General features: G+C 40.9%; 1 protein-coding gene across 1 annotated transcript; it reads right to left on the reverse strand.

The window, feature by feature from the left end:
* On the reverse strand, positions 1–18,400 carry opn6b (opsin 6, group member b; the record flags this gene model as incomplete). The annotated part of the gene is given in 6 exon segments (XM_068038161.1): positions 1–483; positions 3,337–3,560; positions 14,171–14,275; positions 14,657–14,756; positions 18,186–18,217; positions 18,220–18,400. Coding segments are annotated over 6 exon segments (1,125 nt in total), but the record flags the coding sequence as incomplete, so codon positions are not given.
* Positions 18,401–22,525: the final 4,125 nt, after the last annotated feature.

Raw genomic sequence — 22,525 nt, forward strand, 5'->3', positions numbered from 1 at the left:
TTATACAACCGTGTTTAAAGTCAAACTGGGACTGAAACTCCAATTGTCCAGAATTAAAGATTCACTTTCCAGCCCTGGTGTCTGTTTCTTTTCTAAGTTAGAAGTCACAGTGGTGCTGGGTGTAGTGTTGTCGAACTTTGCACCCCAATCTGAGATCATAGCTGTAGGAACCTGAGGTACCTGATACTTGTCACCCTGATTTACAGGCTCTGGTTTCCTCCTCGCATTGAACTGGTTTACAGGTTTCCCAAAGCCTGCATCATTCTTTTCTTTCAGGCAATGGAAGAGAGCTCGCACCACCTTGCGAAACTTGGGACTCATGCCAAAGTAGATGGTGGGGTTGTAGAAACTGGCAGATTTGGCAATGAGACAGGCGAGTATACTACTGATGGCTGGTACACTGTAACCACATGCTGACCACATGGAGATGACTGCATAGGGGGACCAAGCCAGAATGAAGGCTGTACAAATTACAAAGGACACCTGTAAAACAGAGCACAGCAACTGCTATAACAATGGCCAAAACAGAGGATCATATTTCTATTTCAGTTTCTAAACCTTGTCGCTGTGGTGTACACCACTTAATTCATTTGGATTAACAGAGAGGTGCGATCAAATTTAATAGCAAACACATATGATGGTAGTTGGGTTTGTTGTACTTAATATTTGACAGATTAAATAAAATTGATAGTATTGATGATATATCTTCAAACATTTTATTTGTATTTCCAGTTATCTGGCTCTTGTTTCACTTTATTGTGGGGGGCTGTTCTGATCTGAAAGATTATTAATGTAAAAGCTTTTCTCATATAAAGCTGCAGCCCCTCCCTTCTGTCAAACTACCACGTTTGATCAAAAATATCAGAGTAACATGAAAGAGGATGTTGACAAAATATCAGTAGAAGTGGAAATGGCAGAGGTAATGGATGAGGTGAAAATTGAGAGGCAGGATGTACTGGAAAGGTTGGTTATGCTTAGAGTAGATAAGTCACCTGGTCTGGATGGCTTGCATCCCAGGTTGCCAAAGGAAATGGGGATGGAGATAATGGAAGGGCTTGCCATAACCTTCCAAACTTCCCTAGATACAGGAGAGGTGCCAGAGAATTGGAGAGTGACAAATGTGACATCCTTACTCAAGAAAGGGTGTAAGGACAGTCCTAGCAACTATAGGCCAGTTAATTTAACATCAGTGGTGGGTAAAGTTTTAGAAACAATAATCAGGGAGAATATCAACAGGCACTTCGAGAGGTTCGAGTTAATTAAGGATAGACAGCATGGATTTGTAAAAGGCAGATTGTGCTAGACTAATTTAATTGATTTTTTTGATGAAGTAACAGAGAAAGTTGATGAAGGCACAGTAATGGATGTTGTCTATATGGATTTTAAGAAAGCCTTTGACGAAGTACCACATAAAAGGCTGGTTAACAAAATTGAGGCTCAGTGTCCAATTGGATAAATAATTGGCTTAAGGACAGAAAGCAGTGAGTCATGTAAATGGTTGTTTTTCAGACTGGAGGATGGTAGACAGTGGTGTTCCCCAAGGGTCAATGCTAGTAACACTGCTTTTTTACTATATATAAATGCTTTGGATATTGGTGTACAGAGTAAAATTTCAAAATTTGCGGATATCACCAAACTTGGAGGTGCGGCAAACAATGAGTATGATACCAATCAACTGCAACAGGACACAGTTGGCTAGCAAAATGGGAAGATAGTGGCAGATTGAATTTAATACAGAGATTTGTGTGGAGATGCATTTTGATAGAAGGGTTGGGAGAGGCAATATAGATTTAATGGCACCTTTCTAAAGAGTGTGCAGGGACAGAGGGACCTGGGGGTTCATGTGCTTAAATCTTTAAAAGTGGCAGGACATATTGAGAGCGTGGTTAGCAAAGCATATGGGATCTTGGGCTTCATAAATAGAAGCATTGAGTACAAAAGCAGGGAGGTTATGCTGAACCTTTATAAAGCCCTGGCTTGGCCACAATTAGAGTACTGCATTAAGTTCTACTCACCACACTTTAGGAAGGATGTGAGGGTCCTTGAGAGGGTGCGGAGGAAATTTACCAGAATGGTTCCAGAGATGGGGGAATTTTAGCTACAAGGTTAGGTCGGAAAGGCTGGAGTCATTCTTCTTGGAGTAAAGGAGATTAAGGGGAGATTTGATACAAGTGTATAAGATTCTGACAGGTTTGGATAGAGTAGAAATTTTTTTTATTGCCATTAGCTGATAGTCCAAGCACGAGGGGACACAAATTTAAGGTTTTAGGCAAGAGATGCAGTGTGAATGTGTGAGGAAGAACCTTTTTGCGCAGCGGGTAGTAAAGACCTGGAACTTGCTGTCTACGAGGATGGTGGAAGCAGAGACAATGATTTCAAAAGATAATTAGATGGGCACTTGAGGGAAATAAACTTACAGGGATAGAGCTGGGTAAAGGGACTGATTGGATTGCTCTACAGAGAGCTTGCATGGACTCATAGTCATAGAGAGATACAGCACTGAAACAGGCCCTTCGGCTCACCGAGTCTGTGCCAACCATCAAACCACACATTTATACTAATCCTACATTAATCCCATATTCCCTACCACATCCCCTCAATTCTCCTACCACCTACCTACACTAGGGGCAATTTACAATGGCCAATTTACCTATCAACCTGCAAGTCTTTGGCTGTGGAAGGAAACCAGAGCACCTGGCTGAAACCCACATGGTCACAGGGAGAACTTGCAAACTCCGCACAGGCAGTACCTAGAACCAAACCCGGGTCGCTGGAGCTGTGAGGCTGCAGTGCTAACCACTGCGCCACTGTGCTGCCCTGACTTGATAGGCCGAATGGCACCCTTCTGTGCTGTTATGACTCTATGATTAGGAGATCCAGATTTGAACCAGCACCTATGTTAATTTCAAGGTGGCAATTAAGGTACTTACATTTGGCCTTAATACCTCTGGGCTGGGAAAGGAAATAAAATCAGCTAAGATTTCTGACCTAATCATTAGCTGGAAAATTAATACTTGTGACTATAGGTTCATAGCTTTTTTTTATCTCGATTATTCTTGTTTGAATGTTAATGCTGATTTCATTACTTTTAATGTCACTAGAAATTAGCTGGTTGTTGTTGTGATTTCCAAATTTTATCTGTTATATGCATGGCTGTGTATCCATTTTCACCTTATAGCCAAAGTCCTGATCTTCTCCCATTCAGTTCTTCTCCAGGTAATTTTAATGTTAATGCTTCATTATCAATCTCTCCTCTGCTTAACCTGTTCAGCTCTTACCCCAGTTACATATACAGCTCTAATCACTCGTCTTCATGACAGAAGTCCCAGCTCTTACCCGTGTTACTTCTCGTTCCATATGGCGTTGGTGTTCACTGATCTCTCCTCTTCTGACACACTTGTGACTAGATCTAACCATTTTTATTATGGACACGTATGAGAAAACCATGAATGAAACAGGGATGAAAAAACAGCAGAGAAATATGCCAATAACATAGGATTTGTAGTCAATAGAGAACATTGCCTGGATCCAATCAATCTCACAAGTGCCGTACAAGCGATCTGTAACAGTTCAAATGTACATCAGTAATAAAGATAACAAGTAGATCATTCTTATTGCAGAAATATAAATCATTCGCCAGAAATATTAATAATATCTTCTCATTCACATGTCATTTATATTGAAATTCAGATACTGAAAGATTTCACTTTATAACAGAAATGACTCTTGAATATTGTGTAATTGTTGAGTGTTCTGTATTAGAAAGTGAGTAAGTTTCCAATGTCTGCGTGTAAGATTTTACTTGCACAGTAGGGAAGTTAAGGATGTAGTGGACCAGTTCATACTTCAGAGGTATTTTAATTGGTAAAATCTGGACATTAACAGTTTAAAAACACATTGGGCTGAAATTTCCCAGCTCATTGGAAATGGCTAGGAGGTGGAAGGCTGGCAATATGGCAGAGGAAGACTTCGGGAGGGGAGCCCATGTCTTCCCACCGCCATGGCATATTGCCAGCGGCAACAACCTTAGTGGTGCGACTGCTCACTGAGCGGCCAATTGAGTCACGTAATGGTCTAATTAAGGGCCACACCCCACCCCTGCAAGCATTTTGCCCATGTCAAGAGGGCCCGCTGGCACATGGGGAGGCTGCCAAGTAAGCCCTGGTCACCTCTCAGTGGGTTTCCAGGGGCCCTCCTTAATAGGCAGTCCATGGCCCACAGAGGGGCCCCCAGGGGGCAATGGCTGCATCTGCACCAAAGGTTGCACAGGGAAATATTGGAGGCAGAGGTGATAAGCGGAATGTTGGCAGAAGAAAATCGGGGAGCGAGAAGGAAGCTGCGGGGTTTGGTGAAGAGAAACGGTGCTGAGGAGAGTTTTGGAGAGGGGAAGTGACATGGGAGGGATGGGAGGAGAGCATTGAGGGGACCATGAAGGATGAAGGTGGTCAGGGGGAATGCAGAGGACATGGAGCTCAGGAAGCAGACACAGAGCAAGGTGGTAAGAGTTCCACCCTCTTCACATTGCTTCTGGTACCATTGGGAAATGTGGGCTGTTTCCCAGAGCAGATACCTTCCCAGTCACGCCATCCACCACCTCACAACCAAAAGAGAAAAAAAGACAGAAGCAGACACAGAGACAAAGAAAGACTAACAGAAGAGGAGACAGAAAGAAGCAGACCAAGAGACACACATACATGCAAAGAGGTGTCAATATAAAGATGACAAAGATAGGCAAAAGAGGGATTTTATGCTTTGACTTCTCATGAGTAACACCATGGGAGATCCATGAATATAAATGATACAAAATCTTGGATAGGACGTGTATTTCCAGTCAAAAGTGTACTTTGTACTTATGCATTTTTGTCAGACTTTTGCCCCAACCTTTTCCATTCCAAAATCCAAAATACATATTTATAATGGAAACTGTCTTTGTACACATATCAAGCTGTAGTTACACACTCGCTCTCGTGGTAAAGATGCAATGTCTCAGTTTTACATCTCCTAGCTCCTTAATCTCTAATGCAGGGAAATCTGAGCAACTCAACTCTTCTGTTTCCCAAATGGGCATTAATTTTGCTATTTAGCTATCAATAATAACACATTGAAGCATTACATAAACACAATGATAGAATATACGACTTTAAAATGGGGACTGAATTACATCTCTGCACTGTATCCTCACTATACCTGAATATATAGACACATACATATTAAATCTCCCATGGCATTGCTCATTGGAGGTGTCAGGAGCAAGTGAAGAGTAAGACAGATGATGGAAATGGCGGACGGGACAAGCCGAGAAAATAGGCTAAGATAGGTTACAGCACTATCTCTAGAGGAAGTATGATCAGCATGCACTACTGTTAGACTGTCACCCAATGACTTCAATGTATTGGGAGCAACAGAATGTTGTCAACTCAAGGATTTTAATATGTTGTGGTAACAAATAATAATTATAAATAATAAAAGTATTGCTAATATAAGAAAAAGTAAAGATCAAATCAGCAGTAGTTATGTTATTTGGAGATGAAGATTGCTAACCCAATTGCTCTCCCCTGTAGTTGTCAGGCTCTGTGCCCAGCATAATCCATAATTGGTTCACTAAATCCATAGATTTCCTTGTGATATTCTGATTGGTTTTAATTTTGGATTATGAAACACCCTGGATTAAGAAAACAATGACACCAGAACAATGCACTAATATCAATCACCCAGTTCAGAAGGTTAATCTGGAACTGACAGTGGAGCGCTCAGGAAATTCAGGCATGCAAGCCCTCGAGTTTCTGACAATTTGCATTGAAAGTCTCAGGCTGCATGTCTGCAATTCCCATCATGGCTCTTACAACTACACTTAAATGTATTGGAGAAAGGACATTTTTTGATGTTGGTAGTATTATAAAAAAATTAAAACAATTAACAAACATTAATCCTTCCTACATTACAACAATGACTACACTTCAAAGTGCTTTGGGGCGTTCTGAGGTTGTGCCAGGTGCTATATAAAGGAAAGTCTTTCTTTTGTGTTCCTATTACATTAATCTGGCTTCTATACATTACAGATTTATGATTGGTGTGCTATTGTAAAATAATTGCTGGCCCCAGATGATGGACAAGCTGCAGGCTTTAAATATTTTATCTTGGAAGCTACAGTAATCTGAAAGCAGAAACCAGAAGTGAACTGCTAGTCTAGAGTCGAAGGCAGTTTAAGTCCAACGTCAAAATGATTATGTGTGTCTACAGTATATTTAAAATGTCAGCTAAAGAACAGCAATTTCTTCATTAGTGTTTCATCCTGTGAGCCAAGGCTTGTTTTTGATTTCCATTTTCTTTCGATACCAAGTGTTCCTACTGTGCAATGCCAAAAAAACCAGGGAGCACAATATGTTTACCAGGCAACATCAACCAATCTCCACTAAATGCTTGCTGCTGCTGTCAATGCAGAATCAGATGACGGTTTGGTGTTGACAAGAAGTTTGTCAGACAATGCCAGTTTGTAGTGCAGGATAACCTCAGAAGTCTAAAAGTCAAGCACAATGGGAACAAATGGAAGAACAAGGGGAATCAAAATTGAGATATGAAGAATAATTCTGGACTGGCACTCCCGATAGGAAACTGTACTTACAAGGGAGTGGAAGTCAAAGACAGCAGTACAACAGTGTAATAAAAGCAAAATACTGCAGATGCTGGAAATCTGAAATAAAAACAAGAAATGCTGGAAATACTCAGCAGGTCTGGCAGCATCTGTGGAGAGAGAAGCAGAGTTACCGTTTCAGGTCAGTGACCTTTCATCAGAACTGGCAAAGGTTAGAAATGTAATAGGCTATAAGCAAATAAAAAGGGGGTGGGGCAGGAGATAACAAAAGGGAAGGTATTGATAGGACAGGGTCACAGAGAATAACTGACCAGAAGGTCATGGAGCAAAGGCAAACGATATGTTAATGGTGTGCAAAGACAAAGCGTTAGTGCAGAGAGGGTGTTAATGGACATAAAAATGAACAGCCCAAGCCCAAAGCACAAACATGAAAAAAACAGTGGGCAGGCACATGGTTAAAAAAAATGAATGATGAAACAAAGTAAAATAAAATACAAAGAAAAAGAAAGAAGAAAAAAGAAAAAGAAACTAAAAATAAAACGGGGGGGGGGGGGGGGTGCGGTGGGGCCTGTCATGCTCTGAAATTATTGAACTCAATGTTCAGTCCAGCAGGCTGCAGTGTGCCTAATCGGTAAATGAGATGCTGTTCCTCGAGCTTGCGTTGATGTTCACTGGAACACTGCAGCAAACCCAGGACAGATATGTAGGCATGACAGCAGGTGGGTGTGTTGAAATGGCAAGCAACCGGAAGCTCAGAGTCATGCTTTCAGACTGAGCGGAGGTGTTCTGTAAAGCGGTCACCCAATCTGCGTTTGGTCTCCCCAGTGTAGAGGAGATCACATTGTGAGCAGCGAATACAGTATATTAAATTGAAAGAAGTACAAGTAAATCGCTGCTTCACCTGAAAGGAGTGTTTGGGGCCTTGGATAGTGAGGAGAGAGGAGGTAAAAGGGCAGGTGTTACACCTCCTGCGATTGAATGGAAAGGTGCCGTGGGAAGGGGACGAGGTGTTGGGGGTAATGGAGGAGTGGACCAGGGTGTCGCGGAGGGAATGATCCTTTTGGAATGCTGACGGGGAGGGGAGGGCAAAATGCGTTTGGTAGTGGCATCACGCTGGACATGGCAGAAATGGTGGAGGATGATCCTTTGGATGTGGAGGCTGGTGGGGTGGAAAGTGAGGACAAGGGAAACCCTGTCGTGGTTTTGGGAGGGAGGGGAAGGGGTGAAGGTAGAGGTGCGGGAATGGGCCGGACACGGTTGAGGACCCTGCCAACCACAGTGGGAGGGAGAATTCTCGGTTGGGGGAAAAGGAAGACATATCAGAAGCACTGTTGTGGAAGTTACATCATCAGAGCAGATGTGTCAGAGATGGAGAAACTGGGAGAATGGAATGGAGTCTTTACAGGAGGCAGGGTGTGAAGAAGTGTAGTCGAGGTAGCTGTGGGAGTCGGTGGGCTCATAATGAATATTAGTAGACTGCCTATCCCCAGAGATGGAGACAGAGCAGTCGAGGAAGGGAAGGGAAGTGTCGGAGATGGACAATGTCAAGGTGAGAGAAGGGTGGAAAATGGAAGCAAAGTTGTTGAAGTTTTCCAGTTCAGGTAGGGAGCAGGAAACAGCAACGATGTAGTCATCAATGTACTGGAAAAAGAGTTGGGGGAGGGGGCCTTAGTTGGACTGGAATAAGGAATGTTCGACATATCCCACAAAAAGTCAGGCATAACTAGGACCCATGTGGGTATCCAAAGTAACACCTTTTACTTGAAAGAAGTGAGTGGAGTTGAAGGAGAAGTTGTTCAACGTGAGAACAAGTTCAACCAGCTGGAGGAGGGTGGTGGTGGATGGGGACTGGTTGGGCCTCTGTTCAAGGAAGAAACGGAGAGCCCTCAAACCATCCTGGTGGGGGATGGAGGTGTAGAGAGATTGGACATCCATAGTGAAGAGGAGGCGGTTGGGGCCAGGAAACTGGAAACTGTCAAAATGATGTAGGGCATCAGAAGAGTCACGGATGTAGGTGGGAAGAGACTGGACCAGAGGAGAAAAGATAGAGTCAAGATGGGAGGAAATAAGTTCAGTGGGGCAGGAACAGGCTGAGACAATGGATCTGCCAGGACAGTCCTGTTTGTGGATTTTGGGAAGGAGGTAGAAGCGGGCTGTCCAGGGTTGCGGGACTATGAGGTTGGAAGCTGTAAAGAGAAGATCTCCAGAGCAGATGAGGTCAGTGACAGTCCTGTGGACAGTAGCTTGATGTTTGGTGGTGGGGTCATGGTCCAGGGGGAGGTAGGAAGAAGTGTCTGAGAATTGGCACTGAGCCTCTGCAAGGTAGAGGTCGGTATGCCATACAACAACAGCACCACCCTTGTTTGCAGGTTTGATGACCATGTCGGGGTTAGACCTGAGAGAAGTGCAGCAAGTTCAGTGGGAGACAGGTTAGAGTGAGTAAGGGGGGCAGAGAAATTGAGACAGATGATGTCTCGCCGACAGTTTTCATTGAAAATATCAAGAGTGGTTAACAGGCCAGAGGGAGGGGTCCAGGTGGAGGAAGAATGCTGGAGGCGGGTGAATGGGTCTGCTGGTCAGGGGGAGGACTCCTGGTCAAAGAAGTGAGCCCGGAGGCGGAGGCGACGGAAGAAGAGCCCAATGTCATGCCGAGCGCGAAATTCACTGAGGCGGGGGCGTAAGGGGATAAAACTGAGACCTTTGCTGTATACAGAACATTCAGCGTCAGAGAGGGGAAGGTCAGAGGGTATAGTGAATACACGGCAAGGGGTCAGATCAGAAGGGGTGGGGTCAGAGGGAAGTGAAGGGGAAGAAGGATCTGGAGGGGCCTTAGTCCCCATCAGCTGCTGGAGCTTGCGTTCCTTGACACCAGGAAGAAAAAAAGTTCTTTGTTAATGCGTCGGATGAGACGAAAGATGAAATGAAACTGCGGAATAGAACAGCTTTGAGATAAGGTGAGGCGGTGCTGCTGGAGAGAGAGGTCCAGTGTGTGCATGTGGCGGCGCATAGCACTGAGTGTGGATCTCAGGATGCGGCGAGAGTAGCAGTCCGAGGAACGTTGTATTTCTCGGAGATACCTGTAATCCTGGGTGGATTCAAAACGTGAAGGATGAAACTTCAGTTGGAATCCACGTGGAATAAGTCGGAGCCGGAGACGGTCCCTGAGGAAAGAGATGTATCTGTGAAAACAAGTTTTGGTAGACATTTTATCAAACACCAGGAGGGAAATAGAAAGCAATGAAGGTGAACAAGGTAAAAGAGATAAACAAAAATCCCGTCGGAGAGAAGAGCAGAACTTCTTCAAGGTAGGCATTCCTGGAAGAGAGGTGGCAGTGAATTAAACACTAAAACAGAAGCAAAATACTGCAGATGCTGGAAATCTGAAATAAAAACAAGAAATGCTGGAAATACTACCGTTTGCCTTTGCTCCATAACCTTCTTGTCAGTTATTCTCTGTGACCCTGTCCTATCAACACCTTCCCTTTTGTTATCTCTTCCCCCACCCACGCTTTATTTGCTTAAAACCTATTTCATTTCTAACCTTTGTCAGTTCTGATGAAAGATCACTGACCTGAAACGTTAACTCTGCTTCTCTCTCCATAGATGCTGCCAGACCTGCTGAGTACAACAGTGTAAACCTGATTCTCCAAGCCAGCTCCCTGCAGGTGTGGCTTTCTCTGGGTGCAGAGGATCATGTAATTTTGTTCATAGAGAAAACAGGATAAATGTAAGTGAATTTAAACATTACAATTTAAATTGAGATTTGTTTTCAAGAAAGTGTAAAACAGAAGAAAAATAGCAAATGGGACAAAATAAAAGAAAATGTTTTAAGAACTGTCAGTCTTAATGCCTCTTAATATGCATTCTACATAAGTAGAATAACACAATTAGTATTAATGCTATTTTGAGATTTGTTGTGTTATGAAAGTGTTTCCATTTTTAAAATATTTTTTGAGGACTCTTGTTTAACAATTGTGGAAATTGATTCATTTGAAAGACTGAAGAGAATCCATAGATGCTGAACTTTGTTTTATTTTTAAAAAAGGTCACTGGAAAGACTTTGGACTTTGTTAAAAAAAAACCCTTACTGAAAGTCACATGTCTTAAGCTAAGCAAACAGCAAGAGCCTTGATGACAATGGGAGTTGTTTACAGAGAAGTGACGTATCAAGATTTATGGTGGTCAAGAGTTAGTTTTGTTTTCGGATATTGTTTTGAGTCAGTTGGGGGTAAGCCTGCTAAAAGAGAAGCCACCAGTTCATCCTTTTCCACCCCTTTGAGAAACCCTGAGAATCTGGTGTGATAGCTGAAACCCCTGATGCAGTGATTCGCCTGGAAAGCCTGCCAGACTAATCTTTGATGTCGCCTGAAAAGAACTGCTCCAGAAAGATCCCAGTGACAGCCGTCTACACATATTTGGATGCCAGGATAAAGGCCCAGCTGGGAACATACCATATCTTATCCTTTTCCTTCAAGAATTAACAAGTATTTGGCCAAACATTTTTTGTCCTTTTTGTAAAGAGATCTCTGCAGAGAAAACTTCTTTATTTTTTTTCTTTAACCGGTATATGTCTGTGCATGTGTGCATGAGTGTTGGGTTAATTATGAAGGGAACTTTCATATTTCAACCTTTTTGTTAATAAGCTTTGCATCCTTATTGAAGAAGTCTTTGTTTTATAATAAAATAATAATTTTGTTGTTTATTAAAGAAACCTGGATTTTATTCTGAAACTAAAGTGGAGAAGTGGAACTAGAGAAAGACAGTGTACTCCTCCCGCTTCAGTCATAACAGTGGTCATGAACAACTACAATATTATTCTTCATTTGTAATGACTGAATATTGCAATACGAAGCTAAATAAAAGTCCAGAATCCTCTTTCTGTTGTAATAAAGAAATCCAATTTGCATTATATTTAAATTTAGTATCAAAACACCACTTCAATTTACAACAGGTTAATTTATTAAATGTATTATAATGAAAATCATATGGACTATGTGAGAGTTCTAAGGACAGGTGAGTATATTCAAGACAGAGATCGAATAGATTTTTGGGTACTCAGGGAATCAAGGGATATGGAGATAATGCAGGAAGGTGGAGTTGAGGTTGAAGCTCAGTACTGATCTTACTGAATGGTGGAGCAGGCTCGAAAAACCAAATCACCTACTTTTGCTCTTATTTCGTTTGGTCTTTTATGAAGTGCGAAGTTATTTTGCTCTATCCTTCAGTTCTTTGTGGGTCAGTATTTTATACCTGTTGTTCTGTAGGGTTTTACTAAAATCCTTTCGGTGAAGAATACCAGTGCCAGGAAAAGGGACAATTTTTCTTTTCTGCACCAAATTGATGCCTAAATCAAATCCAGGCCAGAATATGGTTTAGATACAGTTCAGAGATAAACCAGACTGACTATGGATCAGAATTTATAACACAGCCAAGTCCTATTTGAGTGCCTTATGCTGCGGCAGGGTGTGACACTGCAAATACTCAGATGAAGCAAGAACCTATCTTGCAGAACACATTGCTGGAGTGGCCATATCCTACAGTAGCACAATAAAGAATTTGCAGAACACAAGGGTCATTCTAACAACAACAATTTGCATTTAATATAGAGCTGTTAATATAGAAAAAAGTTCCAAAGCACTTCACAGAAGAGTAATCAAAATAAAGAGATAAAAATATCGCCTTATCTTTTTCATTATTGATTTACCATACTTGACTTTTTAATAATCTGGCCAATTAGAACTTATGCTATTAATTGTGTTCAACATATTCCTTTCCAGGATCTTCTGACGCAACGTTGTTCCTTTGTCAGTAAATAGGTTCTTAAAATTTAATTTTTGTGTAAGTGATGGCTGCAAAGAGAGTTAAACTCTGAGATGAAGCAAAATTCAGCACAATTTGTCACAAGTGTCAGCAAAAACACTCCCTGCTGTAACATTACAAAGTATTTACAGCATAAGAACATTCTATTCGGCCCAGAAATTCCATGCTGACATTTATGCTCCACATGACTATTCTCCATTCTTCACTCTTCATCTAACCCTATCAACATTGCCTTCTATTCCTTTCTCCCTCACGTGCCCATCTAGCTTCCCCTTGATGCATCCATGTTATTCGTCTCAATTACTCCCTCTAGTTGTGAGATCCACATTTTAATCATTTTCTGGGTAAAGACTGCCATTGGTAAAATTGCCATTCAATGTGAGAAAAATGGTCATCCTTAGAGCTTCCCCAGAGCAAACCTCCCGATATTTGGTTCTGTTGAAGTCAATGGAGTATAACAGGTGGTTGAAGCAATACTGTTCTGTGCTGCTGCCCGAGATGAATATTTACACCAATATTTTACTCAGCTGATGTACAGTTTTGATTCCAAAATTAATTCCTAATACGTCTTGTTATTGTAAAAATATATTTACACACCTCAACGTTAGCTATAAAATTATGGACACAATCCTAGCTTCCAAACTAGATGCAGTCATTGATGGGCTGGTCCCACACATCAAACTGACTTTATTTGAGGCTGCCACCCACAAGTAAGAACATTAGGTAGTAATTTAATGTGGTGCACCACAGCAATCCCAACAAGCTTGTTCTGATATCCTTTTGGATGCAGAAATCATATTTGACCAGATAGAGGGCAAATTCCTCCCTGCAACACTTGAGGGAATGGTTTTTGGTGAAATATTCAAAATAGACTCCTGTACTCACACCACAGATCCATGGTGTTGACCATTGGTCTTAGCTTCCCTTCACTCCATTCCATCAACAGACCAGCAGCCAGGTATGTCCTCTATCTGTAATAAAAGCAAAATACTGTGGATGCTGGAAATCTGAAATAAAAACAAGAAATGCTGGAAATACTCAGCTGGTCTGGCAGCATCTGTGGAGAGAGAAGCAGAGTTAACGTTTCAGGTTTATGAAGAAGGGTCACTGACCTGAAACGTTAACTCTGCTTCTCTCTCCACAGATGCTGCCAAACCTGCTGAGTATTTCCAGAATTTCTTGTTTTTATGTCTTCTATCTGCCCTTCTTTTGATCCTGTTCGTAGAACTTTTGGCGACACGCAGCAGAGTGAACGTAGGCATCCGTAGAGGTTTGACTAGGAGGGACTGAACATAGGATATTCCTGTATGCTGACAACATTCTGCTATATGCAATCAATCTGATCACCTCGGTTCCCAATATCTTTCAAAGCACCAGAAAATTTTGGTGATTCTCCAGTTATAAACCCTTTAAAAGCTTTAAAACAGAGAGTATGCATAGGACATCCCCATACAAATATGAAGTCCTACTCCTTCACTCGATCACAGCCCAGCTTGGTGTGCATAAGACAACAGAACATGCCATCCTGTACAAAAGAAGCCACAGTGCTGTTAGGCAAGAAGTTCCAGGATTTTGACCCAGCAATGATATAATTGGAGTTTCAGAATAGGAAGGAAAAACACCATCAAAACTAATTGCGTCTGTCCCTGGCCATTATTCTTTCAAAATTGGGTTCAAATGGGATCCAATCGTACATATTTGTCCTGTGGACTGGCACCAAATTATATTAATAGCATAGCACTATACCACTGCTCTCACCTGTGTAACTGCCCCACCCTAGAAGAGGTGCTGCAGACCAGAAAAGAGCTGCCAGCCACACGACAGACAAGGTCAGTATAATATTCGATTTGTCAACTCTGTAAGCTGTGGAAAGACAGGAAAGTAGGAGCCAATCAGATAAGTCTGCATCTGCAATAGTGATAGTTTGGCATGCCATTCAATATTCTGGGACAAGAAATTTAGGTAATATTCCTACTTTAAATTCACAACAGTTAAACTATTACTGAATGTTCTTGCTCTTATAACAAATTTCCTTGAAATGCTTCGTTTCAACCTATGTGATATTCTAATTATTTGAATGTACTGCCAACTAGAATTCACTCATTACTTTTACTAATTAAAGGTGATAGGAGTTTGCTCTCAAGAATCTTACTCTGCTATGTTTGAATCCAGATGCTACTATGGATACTTAGCTATTAAGTTAGAGTGAGGAATAACTGTTTAGAAGAGGCACTGATGGTTTACCTTGGTGTGGCTTGCAGCCTTTGATGTATCTGATGATGCTGATGGCTGTCAAAGTGTTAATGCTGCCCAGACCAAACAGCAGAGTCAAAAACCCATCCACCTAAAAGACACAGAAACTTGTCAGTCCACAACACTCAAGCTAAACACTTCCAGGAAATTTTTCAGCCACTAAATCCCAAAGTAGCAGTTTGACAAATGCCAAAAGTCTAACTCAATTTTACAAATGAATACTTCATTCAAGGTTGCTTTCCATGATGCAAGATCTATGGCAGTCTAAACCATTTAAAATGGCCATGCAAAGTTACATTTGTATTTTTCCAATATGACTACAGGCCATATTTAACAAATCAAACAATTCCTGTAGAAGTGTGCCAATGCATAAACAAGTTTACCGCAAAAGAAAATGCACTTTTATTTCTTTTAGTTTTCATGTAACTGTAGGGCTGTATAACTCCCAGCTCTAACAGCACCACTATTGTTCTGCAGTATCCTAACTAAATGTGTATAAGCTATTTAGTGGGTTGTTATATAGACCGACAGTGTTTCTAAACAAACTGTAGCCCTGACATACACGCTATCAGCAAAAAGAAATGGTAACTTTTTATTACAAAATCTAAAAGATGCACGGATTTTAGCTCTTGTCAAAGCAATATCACAAGGATCTTTTTATTCTACCTTGATTGTATTGTCACCTCTAGCTGCCAGTTAGGATAGACTTTAAACCCTCAATTCGTGCAACATGCACAACAAGGTCTTTTCATATTTGGAAGCATATGGGCATATGGAAAAATGCATAAAAGACCTTTGAGATTTGGATGGTGATCTTGCTCACTCAATGTTTTCTGTAAGTCCATCCAACACCATTTTCGGTTGGTTATACTCCAGTCATCCAGGGCACTGCCCTAAACACACAGATGTCTCATATATATGTACATGAGCATCATGTGACTGCTTCAGGACACCACCATCATTTTCAACTTCCTCACTACTGGATTCACCCACTCTAAAGCCTGTCCACAAATCCTGGGTGGGAGCAGTTGGGAGGAATGTTGAGCCAGTGTTATCTAAAGGGATCTTCAGCTACATTTAGGGAAGTACCTGATTAATTGCTTTAAACTGATTGTTGGCTTTTCTGCCTATTTTTGCTGTGCTGCAAAAATTGTGGCACATTATATTTTAGAGCTGGGTAGGAATTTCTGCCCAGGAATAAACATATACATTTAGGATTTGTGTACTTTATCTGGATTACTCCAAAAGCCTTCTACATGGACATGGAAAAATTACACTTTCTAACAATTTTTACCACATTTCAAGGCAGAGCCTACGCATTCAATGTCCAGGATGTGGCCAATATATAAGCTTTAGCTTTAGTTTAAAAGGTGGAAAGTGAATAGAGTATAACTAATTAGCTTTATAGAGCAAACTGAGGGGGCAGTGGGCTGGAGAGGAGAAAATATATGTGATATATGGAAAAATTTATTTCTGCAAAACTGCATGTGGCATAGTATGATGGAAAATATTTCATTGCAGGACAGAGCAAATTCTGATAAAGATTTTATTTATGTATAAACACCCGATACCGTCTCGTGAAAGCATTTCACTTGTTGCTTAATTATCTTGTAACAAATTTATTTTCACACCAAAATCAAAAAAGGTCCATCAACAATTAATGGGAATTGTGTTTTAAAAACAATTTCTCTATTTTGATTAAATAGCTGGAACTGTATATAAATAAATATAATCATTTTAACGAAATGAAAGACAGCAAGCCCTGTTTTTCTTTTTTGCAGTATTTTGAAATACATTAAATGGATGTGCTAATTTATATACCAAATCCAAAGTTTGTCCAACATTTTTACAAACAGGTGACTGATTTAATCTGGGATTTAAACTACAAAAGTTATAAAATTGCAAATTATGTCCATTGACTGGTGGAAAGCATTTAAGTTCTGCTGTCACTGATGCTGGCTGCACTGGGAGTCTGCTTGGGAGTATGTATGGTGTTGACTGTGCACACAAATATGCCAGGTGTATATATACTGCCACAGTTTTTAATGATTTGATTATATAACAAACAGTATGAGATGGGACAGCAGCAATTGGAACTGACTAAAGGAGTGTTTGGCATTTGTTTTTCAATAAAGTTTCTACATTACAATAGTGACTACACTTCAAATTATACTTCATTGTCTGTAAAGCCCTTTGGGGCATCCGGTGCTCGTGAAAGGCGCTATATAAATGCAAGTCTTCCTTTTTTCTTTTAAAGTTGCCAAGCAGAACAAAAGGAACATCTTCATTAATATCGACCATAGTGCATGTGAAAAACAAACCTTTATTATGGGAACTGGTTTCAGCGTTACCAAGCTGTAAGTTATGAGAATCCTTTAAAGCTCATTACAAAATGGTTTAATGGGTTCTTCCAACTATTGTGGCATTCTTTTGATTTATTGGCCTTGAATTTGCGATTGTAATGATGGTGAAATTGTCAGTGCTTGCCATAATTAGTGTGTAAAATTGATAGCAATTTTTAGTGCCCGCACGTACACAGATAAATGCGGAAATCCAGATGTTACTGTTAGTGATATCCTGTTCCTCCACAGGGTGTACTGTTGCAATCTTCGCAAATGCAATCAACACAGAATCACTGGTTTGACATGACCGTTCACTTTTTGTGCACTATTCTCACTGTAATAACCAATGAAAATATTGAGCCTTGTACAATCAGATGTAACTGAGTTTTTAATGGTGTATTAATTCATAATTACTATTGAACAACATCTCTGGCTCTGAAACACTTATTTCACATGTGCCGAATCTCATGCCCTCAGAAGAAAATAACAAAAATCGTGTTATGTCTTCTGGTTCCCATAAGTTAGAAATAATTACACTTTATATTTGGAAAGGCTGGAGCTCTTTGTGTTTCAATACAGCTTTACATGCTGCTAGGTAGGAACTCCCTAGACTGGTGTAGGACTCCAGTGCGGCAGTGTATGTAGCATCCTGGAACACATTTACACATAACAATTAGTTCCTAGCTAATTAGCTCCTATCTCTTTACGAATAATATAACAACATATAACAAATTGTTTCTTTTTTTAATCGCATATGTATGTCCCAATCTTTATTTTGCTTTCTGTAAAATGATTAAAATGCGAATTATAGTCTGTGCTTTTTATTTCCTGGTTTCCTGTCTGAGAATTCTTTAATCTGATCGGCTGTTCAGCCTGCTTGATGACTTCATTTTTCCTGGACCCCGTAGATCCCCTATAGATGGCGCCAGATTCAAAGTCACACCGGAATAGAGGAAACCGACTTTCGAGAGCCCGCTAAATCTTTGTGGGCAGCTTTTTTAAAGCTCAGCAGCAAGCGCCATCCCTTTGCTGCTAACCGCAAAATCTGGGTCAATGCATTTGTTTTTCTATATCTGCGTAAGCACAGAAGGATCATTGCATATGCATTGAGGGTATAAAGAAACATGTTCACAGCATTACTCTATATTTAACTCTAAGAATTTAAATTATTAACTTACTTCACAAGTCCATATAGATGTGATGAAAAACCTTGAAAAATATTGAAAATTTCAATTATGCCCCGTGAGTAGCCAAATATTGAAATGCTGGCATCCTATATAGCAAGATTAAATGTAAGCTAATCTTGAGGCTCGAGGGCTAGTCTTCGTTTGCACATGATGAATATAACAATTCCATTCCCAATCCAGGACAGCCAGCCTGAAACAAAACCAAGGAATAGTTAAACACAAGTTATTTTTAAATATATGATCCAATATATTATTTTTCCAAAAGAAAAAGAACCTTAAATTTCAAAATACATTTTGTGCATCAGATATAATTGCTTTCCTCACCAGGTTGTCATTTTTCATTTATAAAGAGAATTTGCAATTTTATAGCAGACTGTTCACTCCATAAACAGTGCATTGTATCGGTGCCAAAACTACTAGAATGACAGCAGCAGCTGGATTCAGAATACTATAGCACCTCGATGTGTCCCAAATAAATTGCTCTGGGACATTATTACATTATAGACATATTTCCAAATGTTGAGATTTTTTTTAAGTGTTATGGTGTTTAGGTGTTAAAAGAAGTGGCTGGTGAGATAGTTTTCCAAAATTCTCTAGATTTGAGGGAGGTTTCGTTAGACTGGAAAATAGCGAATGTCACTCCTTTATTCAAAAAGGGAGGGAGAAAGAAAGCAGGAAACTACAAGCCAGTTAGCTTAACATCTGTCTTAGGGAAAATGTTAGAATCTATTATTAAAGATGGTATAGTAGGGCATTTAGAAAAATTCAAGGTAATCAGGCAGAGTCAACATGGTTTTGTGAAAGGGAAATCATGTTTAACCAATTTATTGGAGTTCTTTGAGGGAGTTACATGTGCTGTGGATAAAGGGGAACCGATGGATGTATTGTACTTAGATTTCCAGAAGGCATTTGATAAGGTGCCACATCAAAGGTTATTGCAGAAAATAAAAGCTCATGGTGTAGGGGGTAACATATTGGCATGGACAGAAGATTGGCTAGCTAACAGGAAACAGAGAGTAGGCATAAATGGGTCATTTTCTGGTTAGCAAGATGTAACGAGTGGTGTGCCACAGGGATCTGTGCTGGGGTCTCAACTTTATACAATTTATATAAATGACTTAGATGAAAGTATGGTTGCTAAATTTGCTGATGACACAAAGATAGGTAGGAAAGTAAGTGGTGAAGAGGACATAAGGAGGCTACAAAGGGATATAGATAGGTTAAGTGAGTGTGCAAAGACCTGACAAATGAAGCATAATGTGGGAAAATGTGAAATTGTTCACTTTGGCAGGAAGAATAAAAAAGAAGCACATTATCTAAATGGTGAGAGATTGCAGAGCTCTGAGATGCAGAGGGTTCAGGGTGTCCAAAAGCATGAATTGCATAAGGTTAGTATGCAGGTACAGCACGTAATTCGGAAAGCTAATAGAATGTTATCGTTTATCACGAGGGGAATTGAATACAAAAGTAGGGAGGTTATGCTTCACTTATACAGGGCATTGGTGAGACCACATCTGGAGTACTGTGTACAGTATTGGTCTCCTTATTTAAGGAAGGATGTAAATGCTTTGGAGGCAGTACAGAGAAGGTTTACTAGACTAATACCCTGGAACGGGTGGGCAGTCTTATGAGGAAAGGTTGGGCAGGCTAGGCTTGTATCCGCTGGAATTTAGAAGAGTAAGAGACTTGATTGAAACATATAAAATCCTGAGGGGTCTTGACAGGGTGGATGTGGAAAGGATGTTTCCCCTCGTGGGAGAATCAGGAACTAAGGGTCACTCTTTAAAAATAAGGGGTCACCCATTTAAGACAGAGATGAGGAGAAATGTTTTCTCTCAGAGGGTTGTGAGTCTTTGGAATTCTCTTCCTCAAAAGGCGGTGGAAGCAGAGTCTTTGAATACTTTTAAGGCAGAGGTAGATAGATTCTTGATCAGCAAGGGGGTGGAAGGTTATCAGGGGTAGGTGGAAATGTGGAGTAATCAGTTCAGCCATGAACTTATTGAATGGTGGAGCAGGCTCGAAGGGCTGAGTGGCCTACTCCTGCTCCTAATTCGTATGGTCGTATGTACGTTTTGTGCAATTTATCATTTGTAGATGATTCATTTGAGAAAAAAGAAAAATGGTGTCTTAATATTGAAGCACAAACTGCTTGTTTACCTTATTATTACTAACATTCCCAATGAGCAAGATCATTTCTCAACTTTTGTTGCAAAAGTGATGGAAAAACGACAAAAATAAGATGGAGCGAAGACTAAACAGGAGCAATCTACAAAGTCACTCAAGTAGGTTTATAAACTCAAACATGACCATTATAAATGAAGCCATTGGCCCTCAATCAATATCTTTGTTCAGTTATAATCATGTAATATTTTAGAAACCACTTCTATATTAAATGATCTTGTACAGCATGCCTAGTTAAACTTGAAAACTCGTTTACAACAAATTCCCTACCAAAAGGAAGTTAGCAGACACTAGACCTTACAATATTGTAAATGAAGCAAAGTAGATACAACACTGATCAACATAGTACAATATTTAACAGTTCACATTTTTAGATATCATATATAAATGATGGCAGTATGATATTTTTAAAAGAATAGGATGGATCACCCTTGATGTTGACCACACATTGACAAAGAGCAAACCGTATGGTATCAGGCCCTTATACATTAAAGAACCTTGGCCATTGCTGCTTGAGCTAAAGGGCAACTGGGAAACCATGTACACCATGGCCGGAATTTTACATTGGGCTGGAGGCCCCGCCCACCAACCAAAAAGCCAGGGGCGAGCCCGCCTCCGCCGGGCCTGGGAGCCACATCAGGGTTTTACATGGCCCAGGCCCTTACTTGGACTTGGGCGGGACTTTCACCTCTCTGAGGCAGGAAGTCCTGCTGAATGGAGCTGCTGGCCAATCAACAGGCCAGCAGCTTTCAGTCCCAGCAGCGCCAGTGGGAGCAATGGCCACTGCTGGGACTGCACCCAGCCAACAGTAGGATCACGGATGACGGCCCCAGAAGACAGGTAAGTTTTGGGGCCTCAATGGGGACAATCAGCTGGACCCCAGCGAGGCAAAGGAGGAGTTGGTTGGTAGGGGGAGGAGATCTTTATTTCAGTGGGGGTGAATGGGGCCTCAGGGGGTGCCCTCCGTGGGGCGCAGGGTGCCTGATCAGGAGGCCCCCAACACCCAACCCACAACCTGAGGCCTAAGGCGCCCGCAGGCCGCTGGTAAAATACCAGTGGCGGTAGAAGAAGGCCCTTAAATGGCAGTTAATTGGCCACTTTAGGGGCTCGACCGGCTTGCAGCAGGCGGGCCGTTTCTTGCTGCTGCCCCTGGTTAAATTGCAGTGGGACGGGAATGTGTCGGGAATGGCAGCCCCCCACACCCCACCACCAGCCCGCTCCTGTGGTGGGGGCGGGGGGGGGGGGGGGGGTGGGGGGAGGGGAGCGGTGGGGCGTCGGATTCTGGCCCAAATGTCTGTCACCTCTATGCGGTGTGTATAAATTGATTTTACTGACTGCAGTAAATTTTGTGCTTACTTCTGTCCTACATTTTCTTAATTCAGTAATACAAGTACACAATCTTTTCAAGTGTTCATCTTTTGAATACAGGGAGTTTCAAATACCTTATGGGCAGATTGATAATTATACTTGAATAATAATTAATTGAGAGCTGAACAGTAGTCAGCTTGAATTGCACCATGTTATTTCAATGTATTTTTGTTTCTGTAAACTGGTGCTTCATTGCTAAAATTAAAAGTCTGACTATTAATCTAATAATGATGTAAAAGCTTTGATTCACAAAATAAATCGAAAACAGCTAAGTTTCCTTCAACAAAGATACTACCAAAATATACCATGTGGTGGCACTCTAAATGATCTCAATGTGCTTTTAGAAAACAAGTGAATTTGGTGCGTTATTCAGTTTCTACCCCCACAGGATTCCTATTGTTGTCAACTGCTGCCACACTTTGGAAGACAACATGTTCTGAGCTCCAGATTTTGACAACCACTGTAGAAATCTATGTTTGATTGCTAGAAGGTTTCTAGCAGGGTTTCTGGTACCTTTACCCTCCTCTAGCAACATGGCCTTAGTTATCAAAACTCATCAAATGAGTATAATGGAGTTCAAATGACAGCTGACATTGGAGATTGAACTTGAGCCCAGCTGACCAATGCACTACTACTTCAGGTACCAAGCCCCCATATAAAGTTACTGTGAATAAATTAAAATATCATAATAACACAGATATGGTGAAAAGAGAATATTGTCTGGTAACTTACTTTAGAACACATGATTATGTCACATGAGAATATCATTTTGCAATTATTTT

This window comes from Heterodontus francisci, chromosome 9 (assembly GCF_036365525.1).
Source record: "Heterodontus francisci isolate sHetFra1 chromosome 9, sHetFra1.hap1, whole genome shotgun sequence".
Classification (NCBI taxonomy): domain Eukaryota; kingdom Metazoa; phylum Chordata; class Chondrichthyes; order Heterodontiformes; family Heterodontidae; genus Heterodontus; species Heterodontus francisci.